Below are 20,462 nucleotides of genomic sequence, written 5' to 3'. Positions count from 1 at the left end.
CTACTTACTTTCTACTTACCTTAATTAACACAATCAAACCAAAAGCAGGCATGGATAGAAATGTGGAAAGGTGAAAGCGAAAAACGAACAAAAAAGTAACTGAAGTTAATTTTTTTTTTTTACAAATTCTTCGTAAAAAACTGTGGCCGATACTGATGTGCGGGCCGACCCGATACCCGTGGTCGACCTCGCACTCCTCTTCATTGGTGGCGTGCGTTGCAGTGTCGGCTTCCGACTTTCAGATTTTTCTTTTATGGATGCTGCGTCTGCTCGCCCCAAAATGTTGCTTTTTTGGTGTGTTAAATAAATAGGATAAGCTCCCCTACTGCATCTAATAGTGTGTGTGTGACTCTGTCTACTGCACACTAATGACCTAGTTGCAATATTGGTGTGTAGGCAGCCAAATCAGGGACTTGGATTTTTACTATTGAGTGCTATTCTCATATATACCAGGGAGCTGTTATCTTGTATCCAGGAGCTGTTGTCTGGTTACATTCCCATTGTTCTGATATTAGGCTGCTGGGTGGGGGAGGGTAATATCACTCCAACTTGCAGTGCAGCAGTAAAGAGTGACTCAAGTTTATCAGAGCACAAGTCACATGACTGAGGGCACTTGGGAAACTGACAATATGTCTAGCCCCATGTCAGATTTCAAGATTAAATATAAAAAAAATCTTTTTGCTCTTTTGATAAAAGGATTTGAGTGGAGAATTCTGTTGGAGCAGCCCTATTAACTGATGCATTTTGGGGAAAAAGCATGTTTTCCCCTCACAGAATCCCTTTAAAAAAACTGGGCACCCACATGCCAATTGCATTTGCATTTGAATTTGAAATTGCGCTTTACTCACTGAGTAAGTAAATGAATCCTATTTTGTGCTAGCGATGAGTCAAAGCCTCGCTCTGGGAAAGATATAGTGAGTAGTGATGTCATCAAGAATTTAAATTTATATACTTTTATGTACTTTCTGCTGCAACAGTATTCCAGAAAGAGCATCCGGATGTAAAGGTTTTAAATTGTTTAATAAAAAGGTAATCTGGATAGTTAAAATGCCATATTTTGCATGTCCATGTCCTCTACAGGAATAAAGCATTGGAAGGAATGGAAAAATATAATACACACTTTGATCAGTACCCTATGCTAAAAACTGAAAAACTGAAAAAAAAGGAAATCCATTGTTTAAGATGAAATAATCGGAAGAATGGACTCCATGCAACAGTAAGATAGAGATGTGAGAGTTATGCTGCAGTGAGGCCAATCAATCAGCCTACTGTAGAGTCCATCAGCCTGCAGTGCTTTTCTTCATCAACAAGAGTCCTGATCTGCTTGTATAGTATGAGAGAGAGAAGAAGGCATAAAGAAGCGTGTATACATTGACTATTCAGTCTATCTGAGTCCGATTTTTATGAGTAGGAAACCTTCAAAGGCCCTATTGGCGCCATACGGGACTTCAGAGACTCAACTGTGCCAGGCGCAGTCCAGAGACACCACAGTGGATAAAGCTCTGAATTATTCACATGTATCACAGGTATCCAGTCCTCTTTGCTCACACAGCAGAGCTTTGAAAGACTTTTTCTTAAATCAAAAATAAACCCACTTTGCATGTTTACGTGTTCTGTTAAAATGATTTAGCTTCAGCACTACAAAAATGAAGTTCTACTAGATTTTATGGGGACTAGGATGGACAATGATCCTAGATACAGTCTGTAGGAAATCAAATTCTTCTGAACGCGTAATAAATATGCAAAGTAGTGATGTGCGGAGTGCGGGCCATCTGGATACCCACAGGACCCGCGGGTTTGAGCTGACCTTGCACTCCTCTTGGCAGGTGGTGGGCGGGTGTGGGTTGAGCTCTTCTCCTGCTCTCCCTGCCCACCACCTTCAAATTCCGGCTTCCGACTTCCGGCTTTATAGCCGCGCACCTGCTGCCCCGCCCCTTTTGTGACATCATCGGTGAGGCAGGTTTTGCGTGGGTCTATTAAAGGAACCCAGAAGTCAGAAGCGAGCAGGCGCGGGCTGCGAGACGACGGATTAGGGTCGAGTGCTGGTCAGGAAAAACCTGACCCTCACATCACTAATGCGAAGCTTCCAAATAGCTCTACTCCTTTGATTAAGGTCTATTTATGAAGGTATTCATTTGTGTTGATTGAGTGATAGAAATAGGTTTAGGTAGTGCTGAGCGGAAATTTTCCTACCTATGGATCCCCAGTGACATTCTTAATTTTTCAATCGGCTGAATTTTCCACAAAGCTGGGCTACATAAAATTTCTGCAAAACACCCGTTCACTTTAATGCATTTGGAGAGAGACAAAACTTGAGCAAAAACTCCCATTGATTTGAATGCAATTTGAGTGAGGAAAAAAATCGCCCATAGACAATGATACATTTGGAGTGATATTACCCCCCCACCTCCATACCCTTCCCAACAGCCCATCAGCAGCCTATCAGCAGACCAATGGGCAGCTATTCATTTGCATTGCAAAAGCCCTAGATCCACCTAGTGGTATACATAAGAATAACACCCAAGTAGGAAAAACCCTGCACAACTAGGGTTGTATTGAACTTTAATAAGAACCAATATCCGTCTCAAAGCACTTCCATCCTGAAGTTCTAGCCCCTTCTCAAAGCTCAGAATAAGGCACAATGACGTGAGAGCGCTGTCTCCACACCAATATTACAAATAAAGAAAAATACATTTGTTGGTTCAAGAATACAATTTTAAATGGTAGAGTGACGTATTTGCAGTGTAAACATTGAGAAATAAAAAAGTAAACCATAAAAATCATGACAGAATCCCTTTATTATAAAGCACTTAGATCAATGGCATAAAAAATGCACTCATGTATTTTGTAGTTTGCATTTCTAAATGACAATCGTTTGTCAAACAGTTGCATTTGTGCTTACAGAATATTGACAGTGGAATGGGGGTCATTTCAGGCTTTATGGCACCTCCTGAGTTATTAAATTGCTTCCCCATGTGTCATTGCCATTGCCCAAAGTTGCTATTCCCATGCTTTCTAAAGCCTCATTTGGGATGTTGACCAAAAACTGCAAATCTCTAGCACACACACATATATTTTTAATGTACGGTGAACCCTCAATTTTACATCCCCTGATTTTAAGTTTTCCCTCATTTTAAATTGTTGTTTTTTGGTCCCACCTATATATTATGCAGAATGCATTTCCCCAGATTTTACATTTTCCTGGATTTTACACCATTTTTATTCTGGTCCCCTGAAAAACTGTAAAATAGGGGTTCTACTGTATTTTAAACATTTATAAACAGCCCAAATCACGTGTGACATTCTCAGCTCCTCGGTCTCATTTTCTATGTCCTGCAAGACTGAAACTGTTTCATGCATGGAGATATTCACTCCGTCATGCCATTTAAACATCTTCGAAACCCTTTAATTGCATTAGTTACGCCTGACTGCTCCCACATGGGATAATGCCGATTAAATATAAGCAGCCAAAATATTCCCATCCAGATGCATTTCCACAGTTAAATGGAGCAGACTATATTCATTGTGGCTTGAATTAAAAACATTTCGTTTTTTTCAGTAATGGAAACATAATGATATGTAAAATGATGGGCCAGGGACTGGCAGTGTGAATGTATATTTAGCATGAACAGATAATGCCTGGTCTATTCCTATGTTTCATTATCTGTTTATCTAAGCAGTGTCCTGTAGGTGCTTCAGTTAAAGACGTTTAAGAAGTATATGTCTGACCTGACAAGCAAATGCACATTTATTTATTTGCCTTCCGTCCCCTAACCTGTATAACTCATTTAACTATTCAGTAATTTCTAATATCCTTATAATTCACAGTAGGGGATACAGTATCACTTGTCATACATGAGTGCTACTCAGAGTTCCCTGTATAATTCAGCCTGCAGCCTTGTGCCTTTATATGGTCACAGAACAACCCCTCAGTGACTTCTAATATCCTTATCATTTACAGTAGGGGGTACATTATCCCTTATAATACATGAGTGATACTCAGAGTTCCCTGTATAACTCAGCCTGCAGCCTTGTGCCTTTATATGGTCACAGAACAACCCCTCAGTGACTTCTAATATCCTTATCATTTACAGTAGGGGGTACATTATCCCTTATAATACATGAGTGATACTTAGAGTTCCCTGTATAACTCAGCCTGCAGCCTTGTGCCCTTATATGGACACAGAACCCCTCAGTCACTTCTAATATCCTTATCATTTACAGTAGGGGGTACATTATCTCTTATAATACATGAGTGATATTCAGAGTTCCCTGTATAACTCAGCCTGCAGCCTTGTGCCTTTATATGGTCACAGAACCCCTCAGTGACTTCTAATATCCTTATCATTTACAGTAGGGGGTACATTATCCCTTATAATACATGAGTGATACTCAGAGTTCCCTGTATAACTCAGCCTGCAGCCTTGTGCCTTTATATGGTCACAGAACCCCTCAGTGACTTCTAATATCCTTATCATTTACAGTAGGGGGTACATTATCCCTTATAATACATGAGTGATACTCAGAGTTCCCTGTATAACTCAGCCTGCAGCCTTGTGCCTTTATATGGTCACAGAACAACCCCTCAGTGACTTCTAATATCCTTATCAGTTACAGTAGGGGGTACATTATCCCTTATAATACATGAGTGATACTCAGAGTTCCCTGTATAACTCAGCCTTCAATTTCATGTCTCCTCAGTGACTACTAATATGTTTATATTTTACATTATGGAGATAGATTATTTCATATAGTATTGACTTTAAATAAATCTTGCCTCTACATAAATAAATCAGCTATTTGTTTCAGTATTCTATGTGCAGCAGACAGATCAAACATAATTACTGATGGGTGGCTATGGGTTTCTGCACCAAGGCAGTTATGCTGCATGTTAATAAATGGGCCTATGTTACTGCAAGCTATGAGCTATTGTTTCCAAAAGCTGAGAATCTGCATGTCTAACCCCTGCCCTTTTTTTAAAAAAAAAAAAAACTATTTTCAGTCTTTGGGTTTTCCATTTTGCATAATGATTTAGAACTAGCTGCAGTGTCAGTGCATATTGCTTGCTTATTAATCTGACCTCTTCAGTGTCCCTGTCCAGTGATGGGGAGGGATAAGCACTAATAGGAGAGATGGATCTTATAAATGAAACCTCGGGGATGCCTAGTGATTTTAAATAAGTAGAACATTGGCTTTGGGCATCCTGACCTGCTCTACAGGGTAAATGTCATGTTATTGACAGGTAATAGAACATATTAAAGGACCATTAAATATAAGATGAAAATGACTTTGCCTTCATACACTATTTACTGTATTTATATCCTGCAAGTGTATGAAATATTTTCTTTTTCTGCACTGTGCTTGTTATCAGCTCTACTTTGTTCAGCCATAAAAACTTAAAGGGATTGTATTCTTGTCAGTGGCTCTTCAACTTGGTCTTCAGAGCTTGTTGAATTCTTCTCCATCACCTATCAGTGATAATGTTTCCTTTTTCTGTTTTCCTTCTTTCCCCAGATTTTCCTTTGCTCTTTCTTCCTCTTTTCTTCATTTCCATCCCTCAGTATCACTGTTTCTTTTCCGGAATTTCTCTCTCTTCTCCTTCCGCTAGGTCTTTTCCTACCACTGCTTCCAACAATCATTTTCTCCCTTCCTCCATCACTTTCAGCACAAAATCACATCTGCTATCTATCTATCTATCTATCTATCTATCTATCATCTATCTATCTATCTATCCATCAATGCAATAATCTATACATCTATCCATTCATCTGTCAATCAATTGGTCTCTATCATTCCCGTTTTCTCTATATTGCTCAATCTTATGTCTTTCTCCATTAGTTTCTTTCTCTCTTCCCTGATTTCATACTCTTTCTACATTTCGCTCTCTCTCATCCCACCTTACACCACCAATATGCTTGAACTTCCTCTCCTTTACTTCTTCTGAGTCGCTATCATCTCATCTACCTTCTACGGTTTTGCTCCTGAGATAGCTCAGCAATATCTTCAGGGCTACATGTTGCCCATTCCTGAACATGGATATTTAAGGACACATTTGTCTTGTTCCACCCCAGAAGATCTTTATATCCAATGCTGCAGTAAATCCATGGTCATATCAGTGGGTGCTGTAGGTAATTCTTCTGCATTTTGCCAATTGTTTTTTTTAGTACAAGTAACATATAGATGACATCGTTGATATATAACTCACCCTGTTATCTGCACTCGGAGCCATGGTGTCTGTCATCCAAGAACCAAATCTGGACCCTGAGGCACGTACTGTGATTGGGTTACTGACACCTGTGAGCTTTCCACAACCTGCAATTAAAAGAAACTCAATTGGTATGCATATCAAAGCCCACACATGAAGATGACTGGGGTAAATACCATACAAATGTAATTGTAAACTAGCATGGTCATGACTGTGGTAGACCATTGACTTGAGTATGTTTCCAACATCATTCCCAAATGGTATCTGATCACTCATATCAATGCGGCAGGTTAAAAAGTTCTGCCAGGATAGAACTTGATCTTGTCTATGACCTAAGTGTTTTCATGGGCTCCCCAATGTCATCCATGCATTAGCCTGCAAGGCAAACTAAGTGGTCAGCACTATTTGATACACCAAACTTTGAGACCAGATTGTGTAAAGGTTTGTAGATAAATGATTTGTAGTACCTTGCAGGTAGTATGTTCCCCTTAAATACCTTTCAAGTTAATGGTGGGGTAATAACTGAGGCTCAAGGGCTGCTAGCTAGCAGCAGCTCTGCATCAAAAAGGCATCTCTGTAGGGTGGTGCATGTTGCAGAGTGCTGGGTGGGGCCTGAGGTACCAGGCCACAGAAGTCTCCAGTGATGTCATTGGTTCATGGTTCTTGTGGTTCTCTAGTACAGGGTCCAGGTTTTACATTGGTACCACTGCATGACCTGAGGTAGCAACACCTCATTAACCATATTATGTGCACAGAGTGCTCCCAATTTTTAGTATTAGTAAATTGTCCTTTAACTTATCATTTGGTGAGGGAATAACAATTATATAGATGTTGTTATAGATAAAAATGTTGGGTGTCAAGTTACCAAAAAAAAATCCATCTTTCAGCAACAATTCTAAAATGTATTGATACCTCACCCATTGAATCAAATGGTTGTAAATAAATAAAGCCCCATGCCTTGTCGTTTTTTGGGAAAGAAAAATGATTGGGTTGACCCTTAATGTCAACAAGAATTAAGTCAATCGAATCCTTCTAGAGATTCAGTCTGAATGGATCGATATGAAATTGCATGAGCCAATACTTCCAACATCAAAGGCAATAACAAGGAGGAAGGAGGGGGAGGGGTTTGGAGAAATATGTCTAGAAACAGGCAAAGAGAAATTCTTTGACACAAAGAAATGAACTGTGAGATGGATTCTGCATATCAAACACGGCAATAAATTCAAATGCTGGAACCTGGCTTCATGTGTTTGTTACATTTCTCTAACATGATCAGAAGTGAATTAATGAGTACTAAGATCAATGGGGCTTGACCTTATTAGCTTTATTGACAGGGCCACCATATTAATAATTCCATATTGAAGTAATTAATCATCGGTAGGCTCACCTAGCCTCTGCATGCAGGCATGTAACCTGGACTCCAGGACCATCACCCTTTGCTGTAGCTCCTCGTAATCATAGGCCCCCATTTCTTCTTGTATCAGGAGGAGGACATTGGAGAGGTTCCTCACCTCCTCTTTCAGCTGGACTATCATCTTTGTGTCTGACTTATATTGGTCAAGAACAGGAATTAAGGGCAAGAGCTGTTTCATCTTATCCTTCAACTCCTGAGAAGAAGACAATAAAGTTGCATTAATTTTAGGAGAGCAACAGGCCACCGTGTTGCATGAGCTAAAGAACAAGGGTACATCATTAGATATGTATCACCAAAAGTGTAACATAAACAGTGTGGGGCAAGGAACAATAGCTGACATCACCGTATTGCTTGTATGGTAGGCACTTAAAGAGCAATCCTCCAGGCAGTTGTAGTAAAAAGGTCTTTATTGAAGTACAAGAATGGATAACAGCCTCGCGCATTTCGTGTTCTCACAATTTTGTGAGTACACGAAATGCGTAAGGCTGTAATCCATACTTGTACTTCAATAAAAACCTTTTGTCGCCTTTGTTCTCAAAGTGTTGTGAGAACATGAAATGTGTAAGGCTGTAATCCATACTACAACTGCCTGGAGGATTGTTCTTTGAGTGCCTACCCTACAAACTATACAGTGATGTCCACTCCCTTATGCTGAAAGCTTGGGGCAAAACACCTGAGCCTCCTTATTTACATGGTGGGTCTCTCTAAAAAGAAATGTTTTGGTGATGTTATTAAGGAACAGTAGCTCCCAGAATGTAGATTGTATAGCTGGTGACCAGCATAACCCAGAAGCAAACTGAACCAATTTGTTATGTTCTTTTGATTATACAGATATAATAAGGCACTTGAGGGTAGGTTGTGTTCATTCAAGCAGAATAAAATATGGGCTATTGAGAGAAGAACGTCAGTGTGAACATAGGCATCCCCCTTCCCACAGTCCTTCATAAAATCCGGTTGAGTGTGGATCACATTGCAGTTCTCCCTGATAAGACTGTATTGTCCCATATCTTGATCCAATTGTTGTCCCCGAGGCCACATCTGTTGGCCAATCAGGTAAAGATCTGCTAATTTGGATACCTTGCCAGACTAGTAGATCTTTAGGTCTTTTGAAGGACACCTGTATAAATTAGGGGATGCAGAGGTTTAGGGAAGTATGGGGAAATAATAGTAGCCAAGTGGGTTGCCAAGTCATGTTGTATCTTTGCTGTAACAAGGATTCTCTGATAATTAAACTCACTGATGGAGTAATCATGTTGATTTTATTCCAAATACAAATATGATTTCCGACATGAAACTCAAGGCGCAAGGACAAAAAAAGACGGGGCCATAAAGGTATTCTATATGACTCCATTAGCATAACTGCTCATAATGCGCAGTGTTCTGGGTAATAAAGGGAAAATCCACATTTCTTTCCATTATAAAGTCAACGGCTTGTGACTCCAGTGTTATCAGTGCAGATGTTATCAAGGGAGCACGCATAGTGACAATAATCTCTTTCGACTCCTGTCAAGCTCAGATTACAAATGCATAGCACAAGCTCCCAGCATACATTCACCTTCGTTATTATCGCACATTACTGTTATTATTCAAGCACTACTCTACAAAAAATGCACAGAATGCTTTTGTATAACAAAAAAAATCGAATGACGGCTTTCTATCATTCATCGAGTGCCATTCCTAATTGAAAAATATCAAAATGGATTTTCTACTTACAAGCTTATTATCATCATTCGTTCCTGATGTGTTTGTTACACTGAGAAGCCCTAAACAATTCTAAATAATAGTCTGGTTATAAAAGTATTCGTATTTATTAAAACTGGTTGCAATGTACTGTATACTGCAGGTTCCTGCTTGATCAACTCTATTATATACCTACCTCATTCTCTTTACATGTTCAACTACTAATGCTGGCTACACATATTTGGCTTGGTTCAGGGTACATGATACACCCATGCACTGGTACCTTGCCAACAGTCCTGGTGGAACCAGGAAAGATGCATGGTTGGTTTTTTGTGTGGCGCAGAGGTCATGGGAATTGCCATAATGGCACAATTGGAAGTAATTAATATAGCCCACTTTAAATAGTATGTTAAATCCAGGGTATTGTGCACTGGGGTTTAGTGACCTTGCACTATTCTGCAGTGGTAGGGTGCATGAGTCTCTGGCATATCTATTGATAGTCCTTCATATGCTTTAAATTTCTCCTTATTGTGTCAGTGGGGGTAAGGTGCAATGCCCTTTTCCATGAAAAATCTAGTGTTATTAGTTCCAGGGTGGGCATCTATGATTTTGGTAATCCATCCTGCCCTCTTGACCAAGCCTTGTCTGATGATTCTGTGCTCCTATTTCTGATGTGGTTTGACTTCCATCCTCAGCCAACTTACAACCTAGACCTTCATCCTCAGCCATTCAACTTTGGACCTGGCTTGTCTGACTTAACTAAAACTTGAATTTATCTTATTTTTTTCTGAAAACAAAGTTGACCTAACTCCCTTCCACAAATTGAACTCATTTATCAATTATTTTTATCAAAAAAATTGGAGAGACAAAATATCATGAAAAAATGGAGTGTCAATTTGTATTGTACGAATGACGTTCAGGAAACTCGACTTTTTTTAAATTATCGGCCAAAAATCATGATGTCAAGAAACAACTTCAGGGACATCTGCTACTGACTTTTACATGACCTCGACAGGTTTGAGATGGCATATTTTTGGATTCAGATTTTTAGCAGCTTTGGGGTATGATAAATAGCTAAAAAAATTCAAATTTTCCCCCTAAAAACCTCGACCAGAAAAAGGTTTAATAAATGAGCATGAAAGTTCTTTCATCCTCATCCAACCTATGTACTTCTTGCCTACCCAGTGGCCATCCAGTAAACCATTACACAGAGTCTTTAGATCTCATGAATAGCAAAGATGGTGCCTATTGAATAGCAAGAGGCACTTAAAGTCAAAAGTTGCTGTTACAGATGAAGCCACTTTGATTTGTGAGTTAAATGCGTCATGACTCAGAGTTAATTGAATAAACTGTGTTATCTAAAGTCATCTTAACCCATTTAATGCATTTAACCTTTTCATTAGCATACCAATGCACCATTGTTCACAATGGGGAATGCTTTAATTAGATGGGATGTTGTGACGCAGTTTTCTGTGTTAATTGAGATAAATGGGATATCTGTGTTTAGTTATTCTGTGTCAAACACACAAACCAAAGTGGCTGCATCTGTATGTGTTGCTGATGTTCACTGCAGATTCATTGTGTTGGGTTGATGTTTCTTTGATCTTTCTTCTCTGGCCATCTCCCATAAATATACAAGGTACTTGTATCTACCCTGCCAGTGGTGGCATCAGCAATGGGTGCGTAGGGTGTAGGTACATAAGTGAGAAGACGGGGTGCCAGCTAGTCAGGTTAAAACACAAGTTGCAATGGTAGAATAATGTCCATTAGTACAATTTACAATGATATGCTGTATATATATAAGTGAAAAACATTTTCTTAGAATTTCTTAAAGCCTTACTTTTGTTTGTCCCAAGCACTGATGAGTTAATGAGCATGAAGCAGATCGAGGCCATGCAGAGCTGGTAAGGTAATTAAACCTGGATTCAGAGCCGGTGAGTATGCAAAGTGAAGTATTACATCTGTCTCACCCCACAGTAGAACAGGATGAGGCCACAGTCAGAGTAATGACTTGCAAATATTAGGCAATTTTCCTTACACCGCTAGTCAAATGAGAACTTGCGGCAGATGATAAAAACTTCTAAAAAATACCTTGCTTCTTCAACAAATGCCACTGCTCTTGATAAGAAACCTTGTGGGCAAAGTGAGACCAACTAGCTAATGTAGGACAAATCAGGGTACTGTTGGACATTACCATCAAACATATGAATGGTGGACTGCACTGGGTGTGGGTTTAGCCTGTTTCTCTGCTATTTCCAAGGATGTATAGAGTGTTTTTATTACAGATCGGCTACAGGTAGGTTACCCTGCCTGTTTCTAGCAGCCGGGTGCTCCTCATATTTCTTTCCACTTTACAACACAGATCAATTTGTCAGGATGTCATATTGAAATTCCCTATGACAATGGAAGCCCTGTGTGCTAATAATGAGTAACATGAATGCACATCAGGGTTTAACCTATGGTAGAAGTTTGCATAGTGCCTCTCACAAGTTACTCTGAAGGACACTTTGGAATGAAACCAAAGCCATACAGTTTCAGCCATTTATCATAATGTAGCTTAGGGCCATAGACTATAGGAGACACATTGGATCACTTGAATGTATGTAGCAGTACAATCATGTAGAGTTACTTTGTCACCCTGAAAGCCTCTCCCCAAGAGCAAACAGGGACCACTCATTTCCAACCCTTAGTAGGAGACATTAATGTTGCACACGGTGCAATTATAGATTCCTTCCATTTCCTGAACAATGTCTTTCCATGCAATGTTTATGTTATAACGTTTGAGTCCTCTGAGAAAGGACTCCATTAAATTACTCCATTACATTTTAATTTACTTTGCCCTGCACAAGAACAAGTAAATGAATGGAAACAACACTGTTTAACTTCACATAAAACTGTAAACAGTTTATAAAAACCTTTTGGTCCAGGAGCAAGGTCTCAAGAGTGTCATTTCTAACCATCCAATCAGCAGATTTTCTGTTTCAGGAAGAACCAATAATTATTCTAAATGTTTGCTCTAAAGCGGCAAGTATTTTTTGCTTGCTGTAGGAACTGACGTCTAATGAGGTTGGAGGTAGCCTCATAGCAATATTTGTGGTCACACTAACTTGTGTGTTACTGTTCTGTGGCTTCAGGTGACAATAATGGTTGAGAGTCACAAAGAAATCCCAGCATAATGGAACTGCCATTTATTTTTACTAGCAAACTGATATTGATATTTTAAGGTACCTTACAAAAGTACTTCCAAAATTCTCCAATATGGATGACAGCAGACCCTTTCTATCAGAAGATGTTACAAAATTGATATCAGTATTCAGTGTCCCCTGAACCTCGATGACTTTGGGATAAATAAAATTATTTTAGATCTTTTTTTGCAGTACAGTGAATCTGCCCTTGCTGCAGTAATAATATATGCAGCGTTTCAGTTGGTGCATGGGAAGGAGTCTCTGATAATGCCATGAACAAACTGGCATACTGTGCTGCCAGCATAGGAGTATCAAGGAATATTGGAAGCAATGTTAATATTCAGGTTGCATAACATTCACAACTATAGGCATAAATTGAATAGACTGTTTCCCATAGCTACATGTTAGCGTTGCTGTGACTACATAGTAAATCCGAGGGAGAATTTCCATTTTAACAGTGTTAGAGGATATGATGAAAAGTTTGCTCCAGTTGTTTTAAACCAGTGATCCCCAACCAGTAGCTCGTGAGCAACATGTTGCTCTCCAACCCCTTGGATGTTGCTCCCAGTGGCCTCAAAGCAGGAGCTTATTTTTGAATTTCAGGCTAGGAGGCACGTTTTGGTTGTATAAAAACAGGTGTACTGCCAAACAGAGCCTCAATGTAGGTTGAGAATCCACATAGGGGCTATCCAATGGCCAATCACAGCACTTATTTGGCACCCCAGGAACAGTTTTCATTCTAGTGTTGCTCCCCAACTCCTTTTACTTGTGAATGTTGCTCACGAGTTCTAAAGGTTGGGGATCCCTGTTTTAAACCATAGCAGCAATATGAATAATGTACTGGGCTGCCGTTTTACAGCAAACATCTGATAATTGAGTTGCCTGCACTGAAACACCAGCATATGTATAGGATGCTTATCTATGTACAAAATATAAGCCCAAAGTAGTGAAACAAGAGTTTCCCCTTTCCCACCACTCATCAAAAATATCTTTATATGGGGCAGGTGTTGTGTTCCCAGCTGAACCTGTAGGAGTAAAAAAGTTCTACATGACAAATCTTCAGACTTTCGGTGGTTCATGGTTCACTTTATGGTCCAGCATATCATCAAGGTGCCTCTTTTGATGTTAAAAAACATTGTCTGTAATTCATCTATATATGCATAATTTAACAATGTATGCATGAATAAGGAAATCAAGACTATAACATGTAAAGGTAAACAAAAGTACAGAACCAGATGGTATTCATCCCAGGGTACTAAATGAGCTTAGCTCTATGATTGACAAATGATTTACTTGTAATTTTTCAGGATTCATTGAGGACTGGCATGGTACAGAGAGATTGGTGAATTGCTAATATGGTGCCACTATTCAAAAAGGGATCCCCTTCTCAGCTTAAAAACTATAGGCTTAACTTGACATCGGTGATAGCGAATCTTTTGGAAGGGGTAATAAGGGGCAAGATACCTTAATACATTGAAAATCCCAAAACTGTGAGCTTGTGCCAGCATTTAATTGCCTTCTAAGAGAAGGTGAGCAGAAACCTAGATGCTGAAGTGGCAGTGGATGTGATATACTTAGACTTTGTTAAAGCATTTTATACAGAACCAAACAGAAGGTTACTGGTTAAGGAATATTGGCCTGGAACATAATATTTGCGCTTGGATAGAAAACTAGCTGAAGGTTAGATTACAAGAGTGATGGTAATGGAGCATTTCCTAATTGGAAAAGTGTTGTTAGAGGAGTACCGCAGGGCTCTGTCCTTGGCCCCTTTGTTTCTTAATGACCTGGAGGAGGACATTGAAAGTACTGTTTCTATTTTTGCTGATGATACTAAATTGTACAAACCTATACGTTCCATGCAGGATGCTGCCACTTCAGTGATTTGACTAAATTGGAAAACTAGGTGGCAAACTGGAAAATTAGGTTTAATATTAATAAGTGCAAGGTTATGCAACTGTGTAAAAATATTATAAATGCAAGTTATACACTAAATGGTAGTGTGTTGGGGGAACCCTTAATTGAGAAGGATCTTGGGGTTTTTGTTTGAAGTACAACCTCTCCAAATGCACCCCAGTACACATATAAAGAACGTTCAATCTTATACAGACCTTTTTTATGGCAGTCTTGTCTAAGATAGACATTTTTAACCCAAATTAACTTAACAGGACATAAATATATTGCCCAAATCTCACTTTAACTTCTAAACTATTTTTCAATTAAGTGGTCTTCAGCCTGGGCACCATTGCTTTGATCCCTCTATAATGCCCATCTCAAAGTGGGAACCTCTATATGCAGCATCAGTAACAGTGCAGAGAATTGCTTTTGGGTGAGGTGACCACAATAACATTTTGTTGAGGTCTCTCACCTGTCCATCATTGGCCTGTCAAGGGATGCTGGGTATAGTATTTGTGGCCCACAGACTGGTCAGCCATGCTTTGTATCCTATAGGCTGCTGCTTTTCACTGCATCACTTACCAGCAGGCGGTGACACCAAAACCAAAAGGGGAAGATTGCAAACTGTGCATAAAGAGCAGAATTAATGACTTCTTATATTAGTCTATAAGCAAAGAAGCTGCTACTATGTAAGAAGCAAAAAGATCAAGCGTAATACATTTTTTGGCTTTACAAAAATCTGTCCCAGAGGATAGAACTAATTAAAGTCATGCTATGTAAAGTGACACAGAATGACACCTATTACAAATCTTCTCCAAGCCGCCAATCTTTCCATTCCAACGACCACAAAAGCTCCTACATAAATTAATAACATGGAGGTGGTGCTGGGACTTCAAGGGCAATCACAGTGGCACAAGGACATGTAAGATCACGAGCTGAAAACCAGGGAATAATCAAGGCTCTTGGGTTCTAATGGGCAGCTAAAGCCCTAAGGAAATATTCCCCTTAATAATGAATACACTGCACAAAGTTGGCGCAAACATCTGCTGGTACTTCAGTTCTACATTTTAAGACTTTAAAAAAATAGACAAAAGCCTCAAGAACTTTTATTTAATCATAAATTGAAGATGCTCATTGCATCTCTTTCACTGTATAACCATTTAGTTACAGTGCCTATGTCATATAGATACCCGATTTATGTATTGTACCCCAGTAATTACATTAATTGAACGTGATGTGTTATATAACCATAAAGCTAACAGGGGTTTCTCACCATAGAAAGACAATAGCTCAGAGACTCAGATCCAAGCATGCTTGATGGATACCATTTGTTCCAGACCCTCTTAGCTCATAATAAGCTTACAGATGTAAGATAACACTGTTGTATCAGTAATTCAGCTATTGATCCTGTAAACTCTATGTAGATAATGTCCTAGTAAGAGATTACATTGGGGTGGAGTTATGGCATTTGTAGTTAAAGCGATGACATCACTGGGGTAATTACATACAGCCAGGGGCTGGCCAAAATACTAGAGTCATACTGGCAAGGGTTTCAGATCTGTTCTGCAACCCAGACATTCAGTTTTGAACCTGATTATCCATGTAAAAACAAGATTGTCTGTTTCAGAGCCATGCTAAACTAATGCCACCATGTCACTTAGAGGAGTAGTCCACCTTCTGAATGACCTTTAGTATGATGTAGACCAGTGTTGTCCACATGTTTGGTCCAAAGTGTGGGCCAGTTATTTACTATACAAGAGGTTCACGATATAGATTATAATGAAATTACGCCACCCATAGCCAGTTAGGTCTGGGGCCATAAAAACCTCTTGGAGGGCCTCCAGTAGGACAGCCCTGATGTAAAGAATGCACCAAATCCACTATTTTAGAATTCGGCCAAATCCTGAATACTTTTTGAAAGATTCGGTCGAAAACTGAACCGAATCTGAGCCCTAATTTGCTTATGTAAATTATGGAAACTAGGGGGAAAGAGAGTAAAAAAAAAGCTTTACATTTTTTAAATTAGGCTATGGTTCAGCCAGGCACTTGGATTCAGCCGGATCCTGATGAAAAAGGCAGAATCTTGGCTGAATCCCGAACTGAATCCTGGATTAGGTGCAGTTTCACTAGCAAGCAGGCAGTTTGAAAGTCAGAGTGGATGAAAAAAAATGTATCATAGCAGAGCATTCGATTTTTTTTTTTTTATTGCCGTGGTCAGTGACCCCCCCACCCCCAACAACGAATCAGCATTTTATACTGCAAGCTGGAAAAGGGGAAATGCTCAAATAATTCAAAAACCATAAAAAATAAAAGATAAACTGATAAAAGATCTTGAATGCAACATAGAATAAATAAAAGGACCCTCATTTTGTAGGCAATAATGTAGACTATATGGTGCTGGTTTTACTTTTGGCTGTAAATTAATATTGTCTTCAAAATTAGCCCATTTTCTCTGGTCCCTCTCCCTGTTTTAAATGAAGGGTTGGCATGTCCTAACGTCCCTTCCAGAAGCACAGTAGGTTGGGGACAGCCAATCACAGCCCTGCAGTCACACACGCAAAGACAGATTTCAGTTTCCTATCAGGTCCACTTAGCTGATGATTGGTTCCCATCCTACAGTGCACTGAACCCTTCCTGAAGCACAGTGGGAGGAGGACAGCCAATCACAGCCCTGTAGTCACACAAGCAAAGACAGACTTAAGGTCCACTTAGCTGCTGATTGGTTCCAATCCTACAGTGCACTGAATCCCATTAATAGAGGAATAACATTCTCACAGAAGAAGGAGGAAGGTCTAGGCATGACATGTCAGGTGGCCTTTTTCTGTGCCATATTTCTGAAATTTAATCTTGGTATTTGACACAAAAAAACGATTCTTTATTGGAGAATAGCATCAGACACTGGACATTACCTTGTATGAAGCAGTGGGTAAATGGTAAAGTTGATTCACTCCATTGAGCTGGCCAAGGTTGCCTGTAGTGGGACGTTAGGGTTGGCAGGACCAGGGGAGAACCACAATTGAACATATTACACCTGTGCTGCTAAGAAGTAGAATTACCAGTGTGGGAGGCCTAGACCTGTAATGGTGCCCTGAGCTTAGCTCTAGCAAATCTGGGGGGTTTATTGGCCCATAGGAAGGTGGTCTGCACTTTGTCAGTTCAAAATGTAGAGATAATTCTTGACTCTCCTTTCAGGGAAAATTGTTTGTACGAGGAAATATGAAACATCTCATTGTTGCTGTAAGGAAATGTCCATGGGGCTGTAGGACTGAGGAAACTCAGGAAGGTTTGTTAGTATCTTGTCCAGTAACACAGAGTTTGTTAAAGGTGAACCAAAGCTTAACTAAAGGCTAGAAATGTTGTACACTATGTTTTGTGCTTCTGTGCCAGCCCAAGGCAACCACAGCCATTTAGCAGTAAAGATCTGTGTCTCCAAAGATGCCCCAGTAGCTCCCCATCTTCTTTTCTGCTGATTCACTGCACATGCTCTGTGCTGCTGTCACTTACTGAGCTTAGGGACCCACTCACAATATACAGTACACATAGAATAGAAATGTCACAATATAAGGCTGATTAGTAATTAATACAGATAATTACTACATGGCAGCACAGAAACCAGTGCAATTAGCATCAGAATTTAATAATCAGCAAACCTGTAGCATCAGCTTATATTACAGGGGAAGCTCATTTTCTGCTGGATAATTAGTGACGAGCCCTAAGCTTAGCTTCTCAACAGCCAATCAGAGCCCACTGAGCATGTGAGTGTCACAGACACTTTCCAAGATGGTGACCCCCTGTGACAAGTTTGAAGTCCTGGATCATTGCTGCTATTGACAAGCTCAAACTTTAGCCTCGTGCAATAAGATCAGTATATAAAATAGGGAATTTTTAGCCACATTCATTTTTAAGCTTTAGTTCTCCTTTAAAACAATTAGGAAGAATCTTGGATATGAAGTTTTTCGCAACATAACTTTTTAAGAAATGGCATATGGCATTTGTAAAAGGAGTCGGCATCATGATAAAGGAACCAATGTATAGCATGCTTGCTACAATTAGATTTTATCTGTGATGAATGAGATGCAAAACATCCCTTGGTGAGGAAGGTTCAGTAGAGAGAACAATTAAAGTTATTTTACATGAGATTTTCTTTGTTAAAAATGCAAAAATTAAAGTTGCAAAAAGTCATGTAAAACTTTGGAGGCTTGTAAATTTGTCCTTTAAAGGTCTTGGTGGTTCTTCTGGTAGTCAGAACCAACAGGACAAGAAATCAATCTACTGGGGGTAAATTTCAGGAGAACTCTGCTGCCCCGTTGTGCCGTTGCTCAGCTCAAGCCCAGGGAATAAATTCAAGAGAATCAATGAAAATGTTGGAGGGTAGTGATGGGCGAATTTGCGCCGTCTCATTTTTTACGCCGGCACCCGTTTTTTCTGCAAATTTTCGCGGGAGTTTGGCGAATTTATTCGCTGGCGGCGAATCGCGCAAATTCACCGCGAATTCGCGCCTGGCGAATAAATTCGCCCATCACTATTGGAGGGCTGACATCTCTGGAGTCAACGACTGGACTTGACTTGAACTTTAAGATAGTTTTTGCATCTCTTGGTAGAAAATATGAAACTGTGAGCTTTATAGATGGATATATTTATAGGTCTATTTTTCCTATCTGTTCCTTCTCTGCTCACCTCGCTCTTCTCCGCAGGCTTCTATCCTTTGCCCAGAGTTTACTTCTTTCTATTATACCTGGTTCTATTTTATTATTGTGCTTTCTGCCTCTCTGGAGTTCCGGCTAAATCTTTGATCGTCCTTGTTTTGTGCACCCACTGTTTCAATGAAAGACTTTTGTGAACTGGTACAGCATGACCCGCAGATGAGTGCCGGGCCGCTGAAAGCTGGTTCCATAATAGGAATTGTTAGCCCAAATACAAAAAGGCATCTGTGAATAACTGAAGAGCTCGTCGCTTTTCTGCACTGCTGAGTCTGAGTTAATACAGCGACTGCTGCCGGAACAGACAGTACAAGCTACTGAGTGCAACCCCAGTGAAATGAGTCTGTGATTTATCTTGAAGTCAGAACTTCAAGGTTTTGAATGGGGGGAAATCATGCTGTGCTAACGTAATGCTTATATCTCTGAAATGACAATATCATAGGGCAGGCATGAGAGGAACCGGTACATTTAGGACATAAAGCAGAATCTATTCCATGCCACCAGTCTACCTTGCAAATTACCTACTAAAACTGGGCTGATATAGCAGACTGACGGGACAAATTCACCCATCACTACTGCCGAGCCCTGTTATATCACTGCGCAACCCCCTTGTCACATACCTGTTTGGAAATATGGCAAACCTAAATATTATTTTCATTATCAGGGCTGGTGGTTTAAGCAAATAACCCCATTAGTGATGGGCAAAATTTGGGGCGTTTCGCTTCGCCGAAAAATGCGTGAATTTCCAGCGAAATTCACGAAACGGCGAAAAGATTGCGAAATGGCACCGGCGTCTCATTTTTGAATTTTCGCAGCGGTTACGCGAATCAGGGGAATTCGCGCCTGGGAATACATTCGACCATCACTAAACCCCATGTCACACATATATTCAGTCAGTATACAATGCGTCGGACTGGGGAGGGGTCTAGTACCCGCAGGGCTTCTGTCTTAGGGGTCCCTAGCCGCAACTCCCCAATGCAGCTGCAACCCCTCCCGTGTACCTCTTCCTGCAGCCGTAATCGGGGGTGGGGAGGTCAGCAAACAACCCAAGTGGGAGTGGGTTTTTTTCAGGTGTTCCATCGACCCTGAATTATAAAACCACTGGCATGTCCAGTAAGCACCCCTCTAGCTTTTGTTTAAATACATGTTGGATTAAATATAGCAGATTTATGCCCAGCCCCTCAGAGTCCCCAGATTTCTGTCCTTGCCGACGGACCTTTCTTTATTATATAATTATGCAAAATGGTTATAAAAAGAGAAAATAAATTTTTAATATTTATATTTGTCCCTTGTAGCTTACTCTGCTAACTATGCCTATTACTCATGCATACAAGTACAGGTATGGGACCTGTTATCCAAAATGCTCGGGGGGTTTCCGGATAACA

At 40.0% G+C, this 20,462-nt stretch overlaps 1 protein-coding gene across 2 annotated transcripts in view; it reads right to left on the bottom strand.

Annotated features, from left to right (window-relative positions):
- Nucleotides 1–20,462, bottom strand: part of olfm2.L (olfactomedin 2 L homeolog) — a 160,235-nt gene that overhangs the window by 11,621 nt on the left and 128,152 nt on the right. For both annotated transcript variants that reach the window (NM_001094996.1, XM_018251139.2), the window contains 2 exon segments: nucleotides 6,206–6,312; nucleotides 7,593–7,812. In NM_001094996.1, coding sequence (NP_001088465.1) covers nucleotides 6,206–6,312; nucleotides 7,593–7,812 — 327 coding nt within the window.

The sequence above is a fragment of the Xenopus laevis genome, chromosome 3L (genome assembly GCF_017654675.1).
Source record: "Xenopus laevis strain J_2021 chromosome 3L, Xenopus_laevis_v10.1, whole genome shotgun sequence".
NCBI lineage: Eukaryota > Metazoa > Chordata > Amphibia > Anura > Pipidae > Xenopus > Xenopus laevis.
Note: the sequence above shows the minus strand (reverse complement) of the source record. Positions and strands in the feature narration are given on the sequence as shown.